The sequence below is a fragment of the Pelodiscus sinensis genome, chromosome 6 (genome assembly GCF_049634645.1).
Source record: "Pelodiscus sinensis isolate JC-2024 chromosome 6, ASM4963464v1, whole genome shotgun sequence".
Lineage (NCBI taxonomy): Eukaryota > Metazoa > Chordata > Testudines > Trionychidae > Pelodiscus > Pelodiscus sinensis.
This window is the reverse complement of record NC_134716.1, coordinates 110,555,765-110,577,985: the sequence shown is the minus strand read 5'-3', so window position 1 is coordinate 110,577,985 and position 22,221 is coordinate 110,555,765. Positions and strand designations below refer to the sequence as shown.

General features: G+C 43.1%; 1 protein-coding gene across 1 annotated transcript; it reads right to left on the bottom strand.

Moving 5' to 3' along the window:
• Window positions 1-765: 765 nt before the first annotated feature.
• NARS1 (asparaginyl-tRNA synthetase 1) lies at window positions 766-20,114 on the bottom strand. Its single transcript, XM_075932625.1, has 15 exons — window positions 19,982-20,114; window positions 16,400-16,482; window positions 16,063-16,128; window positions 15,861-15,953; window positions 14,937-15,026; window positions 14,130-14,208; window positions 11,728-11,798; window positions 11,366-11,452; window positions 7,927-8,148; window positions 7,544-7,743; window positions 7,027-7,162; window positions 5,783-5,896; window positions 4,149-4,280; window positions 2,939-3,070; window positions 766-2,275 (listed from the first exon to the last, which is right to left on the bottom strand). Exons 1-15 carry the CDS (start codon window positions 20,022-20,024, stop codon window positions 2,144-2,146), a joined length of 1,680 nt encoding a protein of 559 aa, XP_075788740.1. The 5' UTR covers window positions 20,025-20,114; the 3' UTR covers window positions 766-2,143.
• Between the last annotated feature and the right edge of the window lie 2,107 nt (window positions 20,115-22,221).

The following is a 22,221-nucleotide window of genomic DNA, read 5'->3' as shown; positions in this document are numbered from 1 at the left end:
CTTCAGATGACCAAATAAAGCTAAGGATGTTAAGGAGCAGTTATTTGGCTAATTGTGTAGTCAATACAAATTGTATTAGCTACACGATAAGGAGAGCCGCTCTGCAAAGATGTAGTGGGTGCAGCTCCCGGAGCAGACACAAGCCGGGACTAAATAGTCCCAGCTCACAGTGGCTCTGGACCGCTGCAGCTCTGCATTTAAAATGTAGTAAGTCGCCCAGCTCTTACAACATTTAAAATACAGAGCCACAACAGTCCCAGATCATGATGAGGCAGGACTGCTTGGTCCCCGCTCGCACTGGGTCCAACAGCCCGTCTGTGGCAAGCCTGGAGACAATGCAATGCAGAGACAGTGCTTGGGAAGGTGGCGGAGAAACCAGCTTTTAAAGTGGCTCCTCCCAGCACCAGCTCCGGTCTCCCTCCAGTTGCTGTCTCTTATACAGAGGCAGTGGGGGGTAAGATATGGGTGAGAAGTAGAGTACTTGAATCGACTACCTGATCAGCTTAGCTTTACTGGGCAGTCGAGTACTTGACTACCCGATTATATGCCTAGATTAAGCTTAAGCAAATAATGCTGTTTTACTTCTGAGTGAGAGCAGGACGTTTAATGCACACTTTAATTAATGTGCTTTAAATTCTCACCATTAGCTAATTCAGTTCAACTTTCCAGAGTCTTCCTGTGTAGACTATCCTTTGACAAGGTGTGAAGGAAATAAAGTGGCAGTAGGAAACAAATGAGAAGTACAAAAATAAAACCATGCAGAAGTTATTACCCTCACAACATTCTTTATATTATGATACATTTATTGATTGGTAGATTGGACTGACTGATATTGTGCAACATGCAAAATTCTAAAAGGAAAAAAAAAAAATCAAAGGTTTGCTATAGAAATGTGAATTTTAACAGTTTGCAAGTACAGTGTAGATGAAGAGTCCAGACTAGGTCTCAAGGCAAGTATCAAAGTAGGTCTCAAATAATCCACCTACTATTTGTTCCAGTAAAATTTATCTAGTTTAGCACTAAAATGTATTCAGACATTTCAAAGCACTTCATAATTAAATTTGATTACAATCGTTGAGGGAACCTACAGAGGAGCAGAAACAGTACACTAAGCCCCATTACCCAAACTTTAGTCAGTAAAAAAAAAAGCTATCTGGGAGACAAGAAATTACTGACCTAAGAAAATATGTTCCTTAGATTAATTTCAGAATTATAGGCTTTGGATTAACATCCTCTTTAAGAGTTTCAGTTACAAAGTTACAGAACTGTATCAGTGACCATGCTGGTGTATAGGAGAAGCCAGACAGCATTTTAAAACACACCCACCTCACTTTTCATCATGTAGGCAGTACAATGGCTGGTCCTGTTAAAGGGCTCAGTCCTGCATGGTGTAGACCACTGGTCCCTGGCAGACACAAAGCAGTGGAGGGTACTCTGCTCTTTACAGAGCTGAAGCCATCATTTCCAAGTTAATGAACTTTGTCAAAAGACAGAAGATCTTTTTATGTTTGTAAGACTGAGCACATTGTCCTCTCTTACTGACCACAGTGAGAGTTTTGCTTAGGTAAGAGAAGGATTGGACCCAAATGTTCTAACTTTGTATTTCTAACAGATTTACATAATTCCATCTTTATTAATTTCTGCTGCACTCTAATATTCTCACACAATATTTGTAACTTTAAAAGAACTGCCTTTTAGTTTACCAAAACCACCCCCAAAACAGATGGAACATCAACCCAGTTACTTTTACATGAAAATCAAATGCCCTCCAAAAGTTTTACAACACATACATGTTGAGTGTTAAGTCACAGGAGAAATAAATGTTGTGTATTAAGTATTGCACATTGTATGGTTCAAAGGTCAATCTAATACAAAAACTCTAAGCCAAAAGCTGCACTGCCCCTAACAGATGGTGTTTTTAAAATGACAAAGCAGCAATTTTTCTGTAGATTCACATTTTTAAAAATGATACAACATTCCAAATAAGCACAATTTCACCTTCTCAGGTGAAAATTGTACTACTTTAGGGTTCAGGCTTGCTTCAGATGGACTGTAGGATGACATAGAGAACTGTTATTTCTCCCTCATGTAGGATTTTAGAAGTCGCTTTGATTTTCCTGTTGAATTTCTTCTGAGGCAATAGTTAAGGTTTGCAGCGTTGGACAAAGCGTGGGTACAGACATACGTCACGGATGTGATGCCTGTTCAGAATCCATGTTAAGAAGCGTTCTAAGCCCAAGCCGTACCCTCCATGAGGGCATGTGCCATATTTACGCTATGGAACAAAATGCAAAAAGTCTCAGCTTGTTACTCATCTACGTGGGAATGATAAACAAAATCATATTTAGAGGCTCATATTCTGAATGACAAATGCAGAAACTAAAATGGGCTCATTCCACTGAATGTGTGCATGTCTGATTCCCGATATTTATTACCCAGAAAATAAAGGAGTTGGAAAGAGGGAGCAGGAAGGAAAAAGGAAGGTGAAAGACAACTCTTTACATCACATGCTCCTTTATTTTCCCTTTTTATCTTCCACCCCATTCCCCTTCTCCTGCAACTTCTGCTGATAGTGAATTTTAAAAAAATGTACACCTGGAAGCTACCAAGAGGAACTACTGACTTGCAAACAGGTAAAGTAGGGACCGATGACTTTGAGGAAATTACACTCACATGCCTAGCTATTTCCAGACTAAAGGAGCCTCTAAGCAGAGAGCATTTATAGAGGCTGTGTGCAGCAAGCACAAGCAATTTCAGTAGTCTAAATACTACCTTGCCACAAGTAGCAACTACTTGGCAAGACAATAGACCAAATGGCCACAAGGTAAAGTCCTTATCCCTCTAAAATAAACATCCAGATTAATTTACCATCATTTCAGTATGATCTTAAAGAGCCACACCCTCAGTATTTGACATGCAGGGAGTAAAATATACATACCTGATCTGTATACCAGTAGTAAGGAGTGGGGTCAATACCTTCCCGCTTATAACCCGCTAGGAGCTCATCACTATCCCAGATACGCATTGAGCCTCCAACAATCTCACCAACATTGGGCATCAATACATCAACCTACATAAAACAGACAGGACAGGTCACAAACTAGTACATACAAGCTATTTGCTAGAGGAAAAGATGATCCAACCCCAAAACAATCATAAGCTTAAAAATGTAACATGGTAGCACTTCTAAAGCACACTCTGCTGGAGAATCCTTAAGGACATCACAAACATGAATTAATGTACCCTCAAAGGTAAGGAGGGATGGCACTACTGGGACAGACCAATTGTCCATCTAGCACCACTGTCCTGTCTCTGACAGTGGCCAGAGCTAGATGCTTCAGAGAGAACAAAAAGCAGCAATTCTCAATGATCCAACCCCTATTGTCCTTTCCCAGCTTCTTGCATTTGGAAGCTTAGGGACACCCAGAGCATGGGGTTGCATCCCTGATCATCTTAGCTAATAGCCAATGATGGATGGACCCACCATCCATGAAGTAAGCTAATTCTTTTCTAAACCCAGTTATGCTTTTGACCTCCACAATAGCCCATGGCAACAAGTTCCAGAGACTAACTGTACCTCGTGTAAAGAAGCACCTCCTTTTCTTTGTTTTAAATCTGTTGCTTTTATTTTCGAGTGACTCCTAGTTCCCGTGTTATGTGGAGGGATAAACAACACTCCACTATTCACTTTCTCCATGCCATTTATGATTTTGTAGACCTCAATCATATGCCCCCATATTATCTCTTTTCCAATCCCAGTCTTTTTAATCTTTCCTCATACACACTAAGAGTAGAAGCCAGCTCTTTTGAATTCTGGTCCTGTGCTTTAACTGTAAGACTGTTCTTTTCCTCTCACTATTAAACTGAATACGATCTTTATATAGCATTTGTGTGTGATCAGACTAAATAAGAGTCCGAGTTAAATGCTGACATTTTCTCTTATCAGGGTAGGTATACACTTAGCTTTAAAAAGGAAATATTAAAGTAACAAGCCATGCAGAGATATATGCAAAAATATTTCACTGAAACCTATCCTGCTTTACTCTCTCACACAGTCATTTATTGTATTTTTCTGGGCATTCACACACACACAAGCATCCATCCCCTTCCCAGAAAGAAACCATGGGTACTGCGTGATGCAAACTGACAGATTCAGTAAGCCGTGAATCTTCTGGACAACGCTGCATGTAGAAGGACTTAATTTCTGCAGGAAATCGACACAGCAAGATTGGTTCGTTAATGGTGTCAGTCATCAGTCTCTCAGGAGCTTCTGGGATATCCTGAGGATAAACAAGGCATGATTAACACTTATGGCCAAAAACATTGCTTGAGTTCAGCACTAGTCTATGCCTGACATCTATAGGAGACAGAAGGGCACACAGTATGAGAGACATGAAGGTGGCTTTTGAAGGGGGGAAGGGGTGCATGTACAATTTTCATTTTTAATCAAACTCCAACAGGTGAAAGTGTTTTGCATAAGAATATTTACTGTGTATAAAAAGGGTAACAGCTAGGAATAACTAAGACACCGGGCAAAACTAAGCCAGTCCCAGCATGGAAACTGAGAAGGGAGTGGCCCTGAAATCTAGGTGTGCTATACATTGCATGGGCAGTAGGTCTTACTGATGAGACCTGTTTAAGCATTTCCTTTAATGCATATATGTGCAATATATAGATCTTGAATGACTAGACCAATAATATGTACCACTACATCACAACTTCTTAATTTTTAAGTTACTAAGGAATGTTTAAGGACACCTAGCAATATACACTCCAGAAGTTTGTTTTAAACCAATTAATCAATTTTACTATTTAAAAAACCCGACAGACACAGTTTAATTCCCTTGATAGATTACCAGTAAAGAGAAAAGAGATAGGTTGGACTTGTTCACGGAAAAGTTTGACCCAAATGTGTCTGCTTTTCGATCAAAAGCTTTTGGGACCAAAATAATACAATTTCAAAAATTTTATGAAGCCAAAATGTCCTGATTTTGACTGAAAGAATACTATTTTTGCTGCTTTTTTTTTTTTTAAAGCAAAATAAATTTTCTCCAACATTAACTTACTTTTTTAAATACTGTGTACCCTAAATACAATTTGACCAAAATGTTTTAATCACATTTCTCAATTCTCTAAAATATTGACCAAAATTTTTAAATCCAAATTTTGACCTTTTGACTGATATTTTGACCAAAACAATATTGTTTTGCCAAACATTTTATTTTAATTTGTTTTACTAATGAGGCAGGGTTCTTTTCACATCCAGTGGCATCTGTTCCTTTCATTTATTCTGCTCTATCAAGAGTATAGTACAAACAATTGCAGGAGAATGGTAGCACAACACATGAGGAAATGCAAGGGAGAGGGGGTTGGGTGTGTCCACATTAGGTTTCCTGATCCACCCAAGATTCATTTGGATTTCCCTATGGATTCTCAGGCTCAGAGCATCTTATAAGGCCACATTCCCCTCCACGTATCTCCAAACTAGATACAAGATCCTGAAACCCAGTATTCAGGAGGACAAAAGACTTTGACTTAAAGAAATCCTGGCCCTTTGATCAACACTGTCCTTAAAACAGCTAAAAGGCCAGGCCATATATCTTAAAAAAAAAAAAAAAAAAAAAAAAAAAGTAGGTATTTTATAAAATCACTGTTGGCATGCATTGCATTTTGATCCAATCACACAAATTTAAAGAGAAAACACAAGTACAATACACTTCCAGAGTTGAGCTCCAACCTCTTAAGATATCAAAAGAATAAAGGGGACAAAAGAGAGTCTTACTTCTCCAAATTCATAGTAAGTGCCATCTTCCTTCTTCACATTGTGTTCCCTTAGCCATGTAATGGCATCTGTATAGTTCATTCGTTTGAAAGGGCGTTTGGGGAGCTGGAAGTTCTGCAATGGAAGATTAGATAAACACAAACATTAGTGTTTTTTAAAAGGTCATTTCCTTCTCATAAGTGCCATTAGAGTTGGGAAAGTAATCAGGTTAAAAAAAATAAAACATCTTCCTACTCAGATTTATTCCCTGTCTGTATTCAGAGTCCAGCTGCACACTAGATCATTCTTGATAGATGTCTGCCTAACCTGCTTTTAAAAATATCTAGTGATGGAGATTCCACAATCTCCCTAAATAATTTATTCCAGTGTTTAACCACTCTGACGGGAAGTTTTTCCTAATGTCCAACCTAAACTTCCCTTGCTGCCCTTAAAGGTCACTGCTTCTTGTCCGATCCTCAGAGGTCAAAGGGAACACTTTTTCTCCATCCTCCTTGTGATACCCTTTTAGATACTTGAAGTCTCTTATAAGCCTCATCCTGTAGGCCTTGTGTCCCAGTCATTCTTTACTTATGTACCTATTATACATTCATCACTCTTCTTGACACCTTCAAACATATGAATAAGGCATTTGATATGGTTAGCTAACTATAAAAAAGGGTTCCATTACGGGGTAAAAGTGGGAAGACGGAAGGATGAGCTCACCAACCCCAGAAGGAACCATGCTTCCAGTAATGATCTATTAAGAGATCCACTGGACCTTACAAATACCTTTGAGGATATGAGTATGACTACAATTATTGCATAAGTTTGTCGGATTTTTATATGCATAGGTAATTGTAATTTATTGCATAATAAAATCTGTAGTACAGTAAGACTTTGTACTTGAGATCATGTCTATGGTCATTATCCTTGGACTTTGGGTGCTCCTACAACCAGAGCTGAAATCATGATGGTGTATCACCAGATTCACTTTAAATAAAATAAAAAGTCTACATGATCCCTGAATGGGGCTCCTAGGCACTTCTGGAATTCAAACAACAGTTTATCCCAAGACTAAGATACAAACCACCTTCTCTACCAATACGTGATGTAGGTATCAGTCTTGCAGAGGCTAGACACCTTTTGATATCATTCAGTGCAAATAGGTCACCAAAAGAGGCGAGGCTATGTTTCTGAAGGACGTTAAGACATTTCTCACCAAACAGAAGTGACTATTCAGGACTGCTTGCCACACCATCACATACCGGGTTTAGATCATGTAGAAAGGTTGATACAGATGATTTCAAGACTCTATCCACTACATCACACACCAAATCTTCCAAACGGGTCAACAAGTCTTCAAAGGTCATGAAAGGACATTCAGCTTCAATGTGAGTATATCTGAAGAACAAGGTAACTCAATTAAGTCATCCAAATGAAGACACTTCCCCTCACTATTCCATTTTGCTCCCTCCCTAGCTCTGAGCTTATAACCTTATTCTTTCCACAAAGTTACACAATGGCTTCCACAGTATATTTCAGCAGAAGCTCAATAAAATCCATTGACTCCTCTTCTCCAACTTGTTCAGATGCAGAAAGTCACCTCTAATGTCCTGCCTCGCACTTACTGACCTTGAGAACAGGCCATTTCCAAAGTAGCTCTGGTCACAACACTGCTTATTAGTATAACGCTCTACCTTCCTTTTTGTAAAGTCCAGTTATTCTGAACTGCTTCTTTGATCTCTAAATACATGCATACTTTTACTAAAATTATTCCCATACTCTGCCAGGTGTCTGCGTGTTCTGGACTGTTCAGCTCTGTATGATTGGGCGATACAAAATGTGTCTCCTAATGCAGGGATACAAGTCTCCAGGTATAGCTGGGATGACTGGGTCAAGAATGCCTCTTCGCCAAAATAATCCAGCTTGAACAGAGTGGAGCCTCCTTCAACTTGTGTTTGGACAAGTGTCGGCGGAGTGATCTGTTAAACAAAGTTTCATTACTAAGGTGGGAATAATATCTAAAAAAACCAAAGTGGTCTGAAATTGACAAAAATTAGTTTCAGTTCAACATCAAAGTTGATATAGTACATCCAGAAGCACCACTCAGGCTATGAAGGAAAGATTATATAAAACCAATTTATAACAAAGGAACACACACTTACTTCATAATATCCATTGTCAAAAAAGTGATCCCTGAAGCACTGTATGACCACAGAGCGCACCTTGAAGATTTTGGACATGTTCTCTCCTCGGATCATCATATATCTGTTGTTAAGCTGCACATCAACATCCGATTCCTCATTGATCAGGTTATCAGCCCCTCCAGCTGGAGCCAGACCAATAAGTTCCCAATAGTCACAACTTAACTCATGGCCTCCTGGAGCCTATGGGTTTTAGAAGAAACAGCATACCCATTAGAAATTTAATATATGGTCATGGAGAAATGGAAACCTGGTATTCTAACTTAATTCTGTTGCTAATAATTTTGTTTTTGTTATAGATGTTCAAGGCCTACTGAGAAAGGCAATGCTTTTAAAATGTGCTTTTTTGTCATTGAATAATGCCATCTTTAGACAAATGATTTGCAACCTAAGACCAGGTTGGGATCCACTATTGCCGTTTAATAAAAAGTTAGTCAGTGGAAAAGATTTTCCATTGTCAGAATTTGCATTTTCTGAGGTCTCTATGTTCCCAAATGACTGCTATTCTTTGTGAAAACAGTGAAAAATTCCTCCTCACCCCACTGCCATAAAAATACCCACATATGAGATGCTGTATACAAGACAATCATTTATAAGAATCTCAGGCCTTCATCCCATCTCCTCCTGCTGAAATATATAAGCAACCCACTAAAGTCAAGGGGAGCTGCTCAGATTATGGTGAATTTCATCCCAGTGCTTGCATGGCCTTTCAGGGCTTTTCTGAACTTTCTGTATGATGCTGAATTTCTCCCCCAAATTAAAGCAGAATGCCTTTCCCTGATTCATTTTAGTTAACTGCTGAATAAGGAAACAGCAAACTGCTTTTTAAATAAGTTGTTTCTGACCTGATATTTTAATTTGATACTAGCAGGCTCTGAGGACACTGGGGCTGGGTTCTTTAGACAAGTTCTCTTTTGGATACAGTTAGGGATGTTAAATTTAGATTAACTAACTAATTGAATAGTTGATGGGATTTCACTGACTATTCGATTAGTCTATAATGGCACCTCCACCAGACACTCCACAGGGAGCAGGGGCTTTCTTTTGAAATGTACAAGATCTCCACTGGGGCTCTTGTACATTTCAAAAGCAGAAGAGAACATGGGGCCAGTGGGGGACCTCCTTGCTGGCCCCGGCACTTCCTGCTGTGCCTGAGCCTTTGAAATGTACAAAAGCCCTGGCGGGGCTCTTGTACATTTCAAAAGGAAGCCCCGCAGGGAGCACAAGGCCAGCGAGGGAGTCTCCCCACTGGACGCTTGTGCATTTCAAAAGCAGAATAGCAGAAGTGGTGCAAGCGTGGACTGCTTCAGTCCCCACTTGCGCCATTTCCACTGTGCCTCTACCTCCTGTCCCCCACAGAGATGGTGCTGGGGTGAACCAGCTTTTAAGCCAATTCCCCCAGCACCGGCTCCTGCTCCCCCCCTCTTGCTGCCTTTCTCTGATAGAGGAAGCGAGCCGGGGGGGAGGGAGAGGGGCAGAAGCGACTAGTCCTATCACTAGTTTCTGCTTATCACATAGCTGACTAGTCACTTACATCCCTAGATGCAGTCAGTCAATCTCCTCAGAGTGACAGAGGATTATAACCTGTTTTAGACACACAGTTCCAGTTATGTTTCTGCTTTGCCCACTAGTGTGGATACTGCTAGACAACATATTGTAACCTACGTTTTTAAGAACACAACTTTAATACTCTTGGGCCACGTTCAGACACTAGCTGGCAAGAGCATTCTGGAAACAGGTTTACTGAACTGTACTCAAACATGGCTCCTAAACACTGTGAAACAAATAGAGTAGATAAGAAGGAACAAGTCACAATCTCGGCTATTTTCTCTTTTTCCCTTTCCAAACTTTGTAGAATCATAACGTCTAAACAAGTGTTTGTGTAGGAATAAAAATTTCCACTATATAATGAAATTTCTGGATAAATTAATACCTTTAAAAATACTAAACTCTTCTGCAGAAAGGGCCTATAACAACTGAAAAATCTCATTGAAGACTGTGCCATAGTTAATGGGAGCTCACTGAATCAGGAGGCAGAACCCAGTAAACTGAATATCAACAGGGCTGCTGGGAGCTTAAGCTAGGCAGAGTTTGTCCCATTCTGTCTTAACATCAGTGGCTAGTTGAAAAACCTATTTTTTCCAAGTTGGTTCTAAACAGCTACTAGATTTACTGGGTATTGCTTGGGTACTTATCTCAATTTTTGTTTTTCTTCATTTAAATCACTGCTCTGAGGTGGGACTGGGGATTCAGTATGCAGGCTGCCCTGTGGAAAAAGGCTACCCCAGCTCTGTCACTGCAGTAGATTGGGCCAGGTGAGAAACGCCTCTCCATGGCCATTATAGGTGCAGGGGGGTACAGCCAGGGGAGGGTGCATGTCCAGATTCATCCACCCCACGTCCTCCCAGTCAGAGTGGGAAATGCAGTAAACCGTGCACTTTCCCTTTGCTCCCTGGAGAAGCAGAGTTGACAGAAATGTCCCTGTACGAATTGGGGAGAAGAGAGGAGAGCTTCAGGCCCCCTTTCTCTCACTAAAGAGAGCCAGGCGAGTGGGAGGGCCTGGGCTGTGTCAGTCCTGGCTGTTAGGGAGCTGGAGAGCTCCCCAGACAGTCCCTTTAACATGTCTCATGATTGCCTTTTTTCTGTATGGTTTTATGAGAAGCAATCCCATACCAGGCATGCCCAAATCTTACCTTGCTTTAAGTTATGGTAAGAGGAACCTGTATACCGAATTTGCTGATCCTAGCTCTTCCCATTTAAGAATTCTTGAACAAACAGACTGACTCTCTCAAATATATAGTAGAAAACTAGAACACTATGTAAGGATGTTAAAGACTAGTCAATAAATGCTTATCGGATAATCATCAGTTTTTTGACTAGTCGATAGGCACTTCCGCATTCCTCCTTTGAAATGGACAAGAGCCCTCTTGTCCATTTCAAAGCCATGGAACCCAGGATCAGCGGGGGACTCTGAGTCCCCTGCTCACCCAGGGCTCCATGCTACTAGGAGCCCTGAGTCAGCTGGCAACTCTCCAGCTGACCCCAGGCTCCCCGCAGCTGCTCCTTTGAATTGCATAGATGGGTGGTTCAAAGGGACAGCCGCTGCGCAGCTGATCTGTGCATCTGTATAGTAATATAATAAGGAAATACAACTTCAGCTAAAAGTAGAAATATTACCCATTTAGAATGAACGCGCACACACACACACACACACCCCCACCTCTTTCTCTCAGCCATATCATGCCATTAATTTTTGAGCAGCAGCCCCCAGTGAAATCAATTAAAAGGTTTTTCCCCCTACTCTCTACATCACAAATGGCCACATCATGCATTCTGAGAGAGAAATGAGTGGTAAATGGAGGGGGACCCCCAAATTCACAGACACAACTAACTCTCTCACCTGTTTGCCTTCAGGAACAGGGTTTAATGTACCATACACGGCCACACTGCTCTCTGTAGAGAGGATCACTCCATTGTAACACTGACACTACAGGAAAAAAGACCAATCATATTTAATTTACAACTAGAGTACAAATGTCATAAGTGTCCAGAGACACAGAAAGAAGGTTCATAATCCCGTTAACTCATTCTGTGAACAAGACCTCCAATAGTACAAGTGAGAAAAAAAGAGTCTCCTTTAATTCACTAAAGTTTTATGGAAAGTTTAAACTCAAGCTTTCAAGTGGCATATAAAAATGAAGCAACTGGGTATTGACATTTTCTCTTTTGCATTAAAGAAAAAAATAAAACCACAGAACTCACCAGTTCATCTGACAGGACACACTGCAGAAATCCGGTGCCATCTCTTAACACCAGGAACATCAAATTTTTCCCTAGGAACCAAAAACAAAAATCCAGATTCATCAGACAAAAAAACCCTATTATTTTATTCAGCTCAGCAGGTTTACACCCAGCAAATGTTTTCAGTCTGTTGTGGGTTGCTCACTAATGTACCAGAACTACACTCAAAAGCAGGGGTGGGGAACCTTTTTTGGGCTGGGGACCACTAACACACCCCTTCCTCTCTAAAGGCACCCCATGCAGGAAAGGGGCTGAGGAAGGGGTTTCCCTTCTGTCCTACTCCTGCAAGGGATTCCCCACTTTCCCCCCATGCCTCCTTAACTGTTAAGGGGGAAGAAACTGAGGGTAGGGAGGAGAACTTGGCCCACTGTGGCCTCCCCCATGCAAGGAAGGGACTCAGGGGCTTCCCATCCCTCACACTCTGGGGATGGATTTCCCTCTCCCCCTTCCCTCCCAGTCCCTGCATGCCTCTAACAGCTCCAGCCTCTTCACAGCTACCTGATGTGGGGGAAAGGCAGCAAGCACAGAAACGCAGAAGCACCTGTTTACACAGGAGTTCCAGCACGTGGAGCTTTTCCCTGGCATGCTTCTCCTATGTGCAGGAGAGGAACCAGAAGTGTCTGCCTGCAGTGCAGGGGAGGCTGGGGGAAGTTTTTAAAGCAGTCCCCAGGACCCTCGCAGTGTTTCATTGTGGCTGGACTCCCTCCTCCTCCCCCACCCCCGAGAGTTGGTTTAAATTGTTTGGCAGGCTGGATCTGTCCCATGGGCGGAGAGTCACTTCCCTGCACTAAAGCAACGAGTAGACGATAAAACCCTTTCCACAGAACTGTTTTATGCCAAAGGAGTCAGAATCATAGAATACTAGAACTGGAAGGAACCTCGAGAGGTCATCGAGTCTAGACCTCTGCCCTCATGGCAGGACCCAGTACCCTCTAGATCACTGGTCTCCAACCTTTTTACACCCAAGATCACTTTTTAAGTCTCAGAACAGGCAAAGATCTACTGCCCTGCCCCTTCCTTGAAGCCCCACCTACATTACATGAGGAAATCTAATGTAAATGTACTGCGCAGGTGCACAGTTCAGAGAGGGCTCAAGAGCTAATCTACTGGTTGGTGACCACGTCTCTAGATCATCCCTGATACATGTTTATGTAACCTGCTCTTAAATATCTCCGGTGATGGAGATTCCACAACTTCCCTAGGCAATTTATTCCAGTGTTTAACCATCCTTACAGTTAAGAAGTTTTTCCTAATGTGCAACCTAAACCTCCCTTGCTGGAATCTAAGTCATTCCTTCTTGTGCCGTCAGAGATTAAGCTGCATAATTTTTTCCCCTGTGTAACTCCTTTTTAGGTACTTGAAATATGTCCCCTCTCAATCTTCTCCTTTTCAAGCTAAACAAACCCAGTTACTCCAGTCTTCCCTCCTAGGTCACATTTTCTAGACCTTTAATCATTTCTGTTGCTCTTTAGCCTCCAATTTCTCTACTCCTTCCTGAAATGTGGTGCCCAGAACTGGACACAATACTCCAGTTAAGGCCTAATCAGCACAGAGTAGAGAAGAAGCAGGACTTCTTGTGTCATGCTCAGAACATTCCTGTTAATACCCCCCAGAATGATTGCTTTTTTTTGCAAGTGTCACACAGTTGACTCATTTAGCTTGTGATCCAAGATCTCTTTCGGCGGTACCCCTTCTTGTACAGTTACTTCCCATTATGTCATGTATAGGGCATAATCCTAGATGCCAGTCACTACCTAAATGCCCCAGCACAAAATCCTTGGTCCACTGAAGTGAATGGTAAACCTTCTATTCATCTCAATAGGGTCAGGATTCTATCCCCAAAATATGTGATAAGGGGTATTGGATGTTCTCAAGGTTCAGCCCTTTGGACCTGCCATATAGAACTGATATATATAAGTCCTGAATATGTAGGTCCAAGTTACAGCTAATGTGGGAGAAACAATGTAGCCCCTCCCATCCACAAATAAAGCTTTCTTGTGAAAGTTTTTCCTTCTGGAAAGAAACTGTTTACACAGTATGTCATGCAACAGGAATCATCATTTAGGCAGCATAGCCAGCACTACCCTCCAATCCCTAGCTCACACATAGTTTAGTTCTTCTAGGATACCTGACAGAAGACAACAGTGAAGCCAGGATTAGGATGGAAAGCTTTACCAGGTGCTACAGAAGCTGTTCATTTTCCCCACACCTACCAGCTTTTTCTGGTATGAGCAAGGTGAGCTGAATGGGACCGGTTATACTCTATGCCTTGGATCATTACCATCTGTTTCTCTTCTCTACATCAACTTGATTATTTTTTTAAGGGCTAGCTATTTATCTTGTCTACATTAAGGACTGTTTACCTTGTCTACGTAACCTGTGGACCCAGCCAAAAACCTTCACTCTTTGGCCTCTGTGTGCCTCTAAAGCACGAATCTTCGCCTGTAAAGCACAAATTAAAATCCATGAACCACAGAGATTAAATCATAATCTGACATCTAGACAGCCATCTACAAAATGGAACTCAAATAGTGCACTGGCCAGGAAAAGAGATCGACTTCAGTGAGTTGAGCACAATGACTATTTGCCTACGGCGGAGTGGAAATCTCAAAGCAAAATTCTTTCATACATGCTATAAGGAGTGTTTTCAAGACTGATCTGGCAAAATGTTTAATTTTTTCGTCACAATTCCTCTCTCATTTAGACTTGCCACTCTTCACCGACTTCAATGTGGCTGCATGTAGAACTGGGGCAGGCATGCATATATACATATAAATTCAAAAATATGTTTCTCAATCTGTAATATTTTCCCCATCTCCCACCCTGGCAAACGCCTTCTGTTGTAAGATTTTAAAGAAAGGTCTTTTAATCAATTAACAAACAAAAACAAAACTCATCACGCTGTTTCAAACAGAAAGCTCTTTTCCTTTGGTATATGTGCACTTAGAGACTCCAAAATTAAAATCAAGCAGGTTCAGTGAACTGTGAGGTGCATGAAGGAGATGAAACATCAGGATATGCTAATGAGCAGAGAGAATAAAATCTCAAGGAAGGAACAGCATAGTCGTTTTCAACAGTTGGTGATGATGCAGCGTGTTCCTTAGAATCATGCTGTTTATAAAGAAAGATTATTATACAGGTGCTTCTTAAGAGCATTAGATTTCACTCACACATTTAGGCTCTGGGAGACTGGGATCATTCTTGATGGTAATTTTCTTCGCTTCCTCCAGATTCTTCTCTCGTCGCAAAACATCTGCTGCCTAATTTTAAGAAGTTTTTCCATAAATGATATATTAGCATTAATGATAACTACAGTCAGGTTATTTATACCAGTATCATTCCACACAGATAGCAGTATAAAACCCTAACAAAATCTCTAACGATGAATGCTTACACATAATCTCAGCACTGCTCCAACAGGTCTAAAACCCTGCCCTAAGGTACATGGATATGATTCCCAGGGCATGAAACACTTCCTAGAAGTGCTATTAACCTGGTTTAGAGAAAGTTGGAGGAGTTTAGAGACATTCATATATAAAAGTTACAGAAACACATCCCATCCCTGACAAAAATCATTTGCCTGTCTTGATGAGGTGAAAACAACCAACGAACATATTTACCATTTAGGGTTATGCTTACCAATTAATTGGTCAACCATTCAGATCCCTAGTCTGTACTGCAATGTTATCCCAGAATTGAAGGGTGAGCAGAACTGAAGTTCCCAGACCCTGAGTTTGTTAACCTGGAGTTTGAATGTCTACACTCATTTGTAACCTCAGGTTTAGAGATGTAAACTACTGTTTAGAAAGGCAATAGGAGTGAAACATTATACCCAAAGATGAAACAGGACCTATTATATTAAACTTTCTCTGCCCTTCTCTGGCAAAATTACACTCTTTAAGCACACAAGCAATGGGCTTGAAATTGTAATTCCTATGAGTGCACTACAGATAACTTGGCCTGGTACAGCCTTAATTGACCACTTCAACAGTACACTCAGGATTAACATATACCATTTTCAGGGTAAGTAAGTTGGACACAAAAAAATTCTAAATGAGTTGAATGCTCCTGACTTGGCCATTTTCAAAACCCACCTCTTTCTTCTCCCTAGCTTCATTCTTCATTTGTTCTCGCTGCCATGTTTTTTTGACATTCTTCATTTGCGACTTAGAAATAACATCCCATCTCTAGATGGATCAGGGGAAGAGGGGAAGAGAAAGAAGTTACTTGTGCCTTAAAAAAAAATCAAACCTCAACACTCATTTAATTAGAAATATCCCTTTTAAATTGCATCACCTCATTTTCTTTTTGTGAGTCCACATAAATAGTAGGAAATGGTTCCTTTCCTGCAGTTATCAAAGCCTTATAAGGAAAAAATAGGCAAAAGTCAGTTTCATCACAAAAGTACTGAATCCAGACTGTCAATTAGATAATATGGTGGACATACTATATTTACAAAACACATCAATGATGATCAGATGTTAAACAGATATTATATACATTTAAAGAGAACAGCAGCTTAAAAAAACCTTTCAGGTCACATCTATCTCACAACTTGTTTACAACAGTCCCTAAACAACTGGCTGTTTGTCCTGAAATGAAACATGACTTTTGAAATAGACTCTGCAGATACCTTAAGAGCAGTTTTGAAAGGCTTCTTCTCTGTTCCATCACCAGTAGAATCACAGCCCTCACGTTCAGAAACATACATCTCTCCTGTAATAAAGGACAAGCACATACAGGTATTTTAAAGAGAACACAAAACTAGGCATGCTGAAAGGGACTGGGCATTTAATATGGCTATCAAAATATACTCAAAAAAATAATCAATGAAGACACATTTTTGAAGAGACATTAAGCCTCGTACTGCTGGTCTTCAAGAGGGATGTGAAGGACTAGTCGACTATCCAATAAGCAAATGCTTATCAGACAGTCAACAGGCTAGTCACTAGTCGCTTTCCCCACTTGCTGCCTCTATCAGAAAGAGGACTCAGCTGACCCCAGCCTCCATGCAGCGTTTTCACCTTTGAAGTTTAGCAACAGCCATAGCGCTGTTGCTACACTTTAAAGGCAGAGGCACCCTATTGACTAATTGAACAGTTGATGCAAAATATATTGATTAGTTAATTAGTCAATATTTAACTTCCCTAGTCTTCAAGACAATCTCTAACTAGCAGGGCATCTGCACTGCAACATAATCCCAGGGTGAGCAAACTGAAGTTCCCAGACCCTGGGTTTGTTAACCTAGAGCAGTGGTCTCCAATCATTTTACACCCAAGATCACTTTTTAAATGACAGACCAAGCCAAGATCTACCACTCCGCCCCTTCCTTGAAACCCCACCCCTTCCTTGTAGCTCTGCCCTCTCTATTCTCCTCTTCATCACTTGCTATCCCCAATCCTTACACTGCTGCTTTTAAAAAAAAAATTCTTCTGTAGGAAGGAGTTTTTCCAACATTTGGCCTGTCTAGACTGGACCAAATGTCAGAAAAACTCCTTATTTTGGAAGCCCCTTTATTCCTCGTGGAAAGAGGAATATAGGGGTGACCGAAAGAGAATGTTTATTCTTCCACTAAAAAAAGCGGAAGAACAAATGCAACCCTGGATGCAGAAGAGTTTTTCTGGGATATCTCCAGAATCCTGAAAAACTCCTGCAGTCTAGTCGGACCCTCACTGGGTTGAGACAGGAGGTGTAGTCTCTGGGGTGGGAATGAGGGATTTGGGTGTGGAAGGAGTGAGAGGTGCAAGGTCTGGGAGGAAATCTGAATGCAGGAGGAGGTAGAGAAGGGGACACTGGCTTAGGGAGGAGGCTCCAGGCTGGGCAGTGTTGGGGTCAGATGGAGGGTTGGGGTACTAAGCAAGCCACAGGCTTGTGGATGTGAGGGTGCAGGAATTTGGGTTGGGGTATGCGAGGGGCAGGGGGTTCCAGTGTATGATAGACTCAGATCTAGGGTCTGGGAAGAGGGAGTGGTTGTGGCAAGATGGGGGCTTGGCCCCAATTGGGGGTTTGTTGGCCAGGCTTCATTTTTAAATAAACTACTATGTCAAACAGAAAAAGTTTCTGCATTGTCTTTATTTATGAGAACTGAAGGGAATCTGCCTTGAGTCAGGGGTCACTGACCCATAGAAAAGTCAGTTGGCAGCAGGGGACACAGTACTGAAGAGGGGTGCTAGTGGGTTCTGGGGCATGGAACAGGGTGCCAGTGGGGGCAGGGGAGAGGGGGAAGGGTGCCAGAAGGACAGGTTTCTGCAGCAGGGGGACAGGGTGCTGGCGGTGGAGGGGGGGCAGGTTTCTGCAGAGGGGAGTAGGGGGACAGGTTTCTGCAGTGGGAAAGGCAGGGGGACAGGTTTCTGCAGTGGTGAGCAGGGGGGGCAGGGTGCCAGGAGGGCAGGTTTCTGCAGGGGGGGGCAGTTTCTGGACAGACACTGGTCAATGGGAGCTGCCTGTCTGAATAACAGGCAGCCACAAAGCACAACCCTCCTGCTCACTCACTCAAGCACATGGCTGAGCAGGCAGAAACATTTTAAGCTCTACAAGCCTTTAGCTCTGCAGACAGGCAGTCTGGTAAGTCTCCTGGTGAGAATCTGCCTCTGGCACCTCAGCTCCTCCCATCCCCAACCCTCTGCCCCACACTCCTGCCTCACTTTTCCACATGCACCCACACCCCCTCCCAGATCTGGCACCCCATCTCCTGCCCGAGATCACAATCCCCGCCTACCTTAGGTCACATTCCAAAACTCTGCACCGCAGTTCCCTGCCCTAGGTCACAACTACCTCCTTCACCCAAACTGCCTCCCAGACTCCATTCTCCCTCCTGCACCCCAATCCTTTATCCCAAGCTCCCTTCTGCACCCCCAGATACTGCATCTCCTCCATTAATACCATGGAAGAGTGTGGCCCTAGTTCTATATAGTGCCTTCTCTGCACCTTTTCCAATTCAACTATATCTTTTTGGAGAATGGAGTGACCAGAACTGCACACGGAATTAGAAGTATAAACATACCATGGTCTTAAGTAATGGCATTGTGTTTTCAGTTTAGCTACAACCCCTTTCTTAATAATTTCTAGGATTGTTAGCTTTTTTGACTGCAGTTGCACATAGAGCAGATATTTTCAGAGAACTGCACAATGACAGCAGTAAACTCTCAAGAAAGGTATCTTGCAAATTTAGACCTTCTACCATTTTGTATCTGTAGCTAATGTGACTTTTTCTAAGGTGCATTACTTTGCATTTCATCAGCATTCAATATCATCTGCCATTTTGTTACCTAATCACCCAATTTTGTGAACCCTTTTCTAATGCTTCACATTTAGCTTTAGTTAATTAGCTTGAACAATTTTATATCATCATCTAACTGTGCCACCTCACCAGTGATCCAGTTTTTCTAGATCATTAATGAGGATGTTGAATAGCTAGCACAGGCCCCCGGGCGCACCTCACTACTTACCATGCTCCAAAACGAAAGCTGTTCATTTAATACACCTATATGTGGTTGTCCATGTTTTAACCACTGACGTACCACCCAGGAGGCTCTTCCCCTCTCTCCCAGGGCTGCTTACTTTGCTTTAGAGCAGTGGCGAGCAACCTGCAGCCCGTTGGGGTTCTACCTGTGGCCCGCAATGTATTTTGTTACTGTTACCTATGTGCAGTGTAACCACATGCCACTGGTTTCCACCCACTTAGGAGTTTTTTTTTTTTATCCTACCAGCATTTTCTAAAGTCACACACATAAATCAAAGGCACATGAAGTAATTGCACACAACATAGACTGATAGAGCCATGTACTCCCTCTGCATGTAATCCGAGCGCAGCTATGGTTCAAGCCGCACACCCCACAAAGCCTAGACAGGCAAGTGCAGCTAGCAAGACGCCCCTCTCAAGGGAGACTGATTTGCTTGGGACAATCTTGCGGCCCACTGAGATGAAGGGAGCCGGTCACACAGCCCACGGTGGCTTTAGAGCCACGGGTAAGGACTCTGGCAGGCCAAGCGCTTCCCTGCCCTTACAAAGCCGATGCCCAATAAGCCTGCGAACCGCTCAGGGGCCACAGGCCTCGCGGCAGGTTTTGCGGACACAGACGAGCAGGGCCCCTGTGAGTCCGCCCGAGCTCTAGAGCAACGTGCCCTTCCCGGCTTGGAGCCGCCCCGGCCTCAGAGCGACCGCCACGCCGGGGCAGCTGCCGCTCCACAGGGCCCCGCCGCCTCCGGGACTCACCTAGGGCCAGCTCGGCCGCCTCCGGGACGAGCAGCGCGGACATCGCGGCGGCGCCCGGCCCAGCAGCAGGCAGCTCGCAGCGCTCCGGCACCGGATTGCATCAGTCTGCGGCCCGGCCTCGCCGCCACCCCGCCCCAGCGCGGGGAGCTCATTGGCCCGGCTCCGGGAGGGGCCGGCGGCGGGGATTGGTCGGGCGGGCCGAAGCGGGGCTGGGGGCTGGTTCCGTGGAAGCGGCCTTGGGGCGCGCCGCGTGGGGAGCCGCCTTGGGACTGAGCCGGGGGCGGCCGGACATGGGGCCTCGGGCGAGGCGGGCCAGCCCCGGGACCCTGCTTGTTGCAGCCGGAGCTGGGAGCCAGGCTCCCGCCGGAGAAACGGAGGCTTTTCGGTGGCCTGTTTAAACATGGCACCTTTGCAGCCCTAGCTGCGCGCAGGGCGCGTCTGAGCCCGAAGCCGCATTGCAGAGCCGCTGAAAGATGACCTTGCCAACTGCTTGTACGCTGCTAGGCAGCTGTGCTTGGGCCGAGGTGTGTGCCGCAGCAGAGAAAGTAGAAGTCAATGTGGGATAGACTGTGTGAACACCAGCTACATGTTTTGTTAGTTCTTAAGGTGCTGCTAGACTATTTGTTGTTTTTTTTAGTTTTTCCCGTTACAGACTAACTCGGCTACCGGAGCCGTGTGAACATTTTTCATCTCCAAATGAGAAAGTGGTACAAGTCTCCTGGCTGGAGTTTACTCGTTCAGCAGGGGATGCACAGTGCATGTGCAAAATTCCACCCGCCTTAATCAGTTAGGGTACATCTACACAGGTGCTACTTCAGGGTAGCGTCCGTTCTCCCGAAATAGCGTTCTGCGCCTCTTAACAGCACGCCTGTTATTTAGAAATAACGGGCTTCTTATGCCAGCTTCCTTTAAACCTCGTTGCACGAGGATTAAGGAAGATGCTGGAATAGTGATTTATTTAGAAATTAGTGCTGTGTGGCCAGTGCCAAATTTTGAAATAAGCTACATAATTTGCAGAACTTGTTTTGAGGTATGTCATTTTCAGGGCACAGGGGAAGAAGTGAGGCTGCAGGATGGATTTAAATAGTAAGAATTTACAGGATCAAAAAAAAAATGGTTTCCCATCACTATGGAACATAGAATATATTTTTAAAAAACCCTTCACAGACTACCCAGCTACTATACTCTGCTGCTATAAGCCTGGTCTCACCATCACTGATCACAATTGCAGTGCTATAACATGTAGTAAAGGCCTGATTAAGCGACAAATTTCCAAACCCTGTGTAAATCAAAATTGACTTCTTAAGCTACTTGGGGGTTAACAGGAAACTTGTACACAGTATGGAGAATTTTGAGTTGTGCTCACTGCTATACATTCTATTTAATAAAGCAGGATCCTGAATTTTTCACTAGTTTTGATATGGATTTAGAGTGATCTTCAATAAGATCACATCAGGCACATCATTCCATTCACCAAGAAGTCAGATGAACAGAACAGGTTGCAGATATTGGAAGTAATCAGATTACTACTCCAAAATAGACGTATCTACAGTAGAAACAAAAATTGAGTATTTGTTTCTTAAGAAGTTTTCATACCCACAGGGGCAGATATAGGGCAGGGTGAGTGGGGCGTCCGCCCCAGGCCCACGCTTCAAGAAGCCCCGCGCATGCGCTGTGGCAAAGGGGGGCCCCGTGAAATTGTGCTGCCCTGGGCCCCGCAAAATGGTCATCTGCCCCTGCATACCCATTCTATATTATCACTGAAATATTCAATTTGTTATCTATAACTAGGGCCCTACCAAATTCAAGGTCCATTTTAGTCAGTTTCAGGGTAATTGGATTTTTAAAAAATCATAAATGTCATGATTTCAGCCATTTAAGTCTGAAATTGTAGGGATCCTTATACAAAATGGAGTTGGGGGCTGTAAGTTGTACTGCTATCCTTACTTTTGCATTGCTGCTGACAGGGTAGCACCTTCAGAGCTGTGTGCTCAGCCAACAGCTGCCAATCTCTGGCTGCTCAGATCGGAAGTCAGTGCAGAAGTCAGTGTGGCAATACCATGACACTCCCAATCCCCTGCAACTCCCTTTGAGGTCAGAATACAAAGGTCAGAACTGGGAAACACTGATCTCTCTTGTGAAATCTGAATAAGGTAAAAGCACACAAAAGACCAGATGACAGTTCATGATGTGTTTTTCATGACCATGAATTCTATATGTAACACAGCAGGATCAATAAT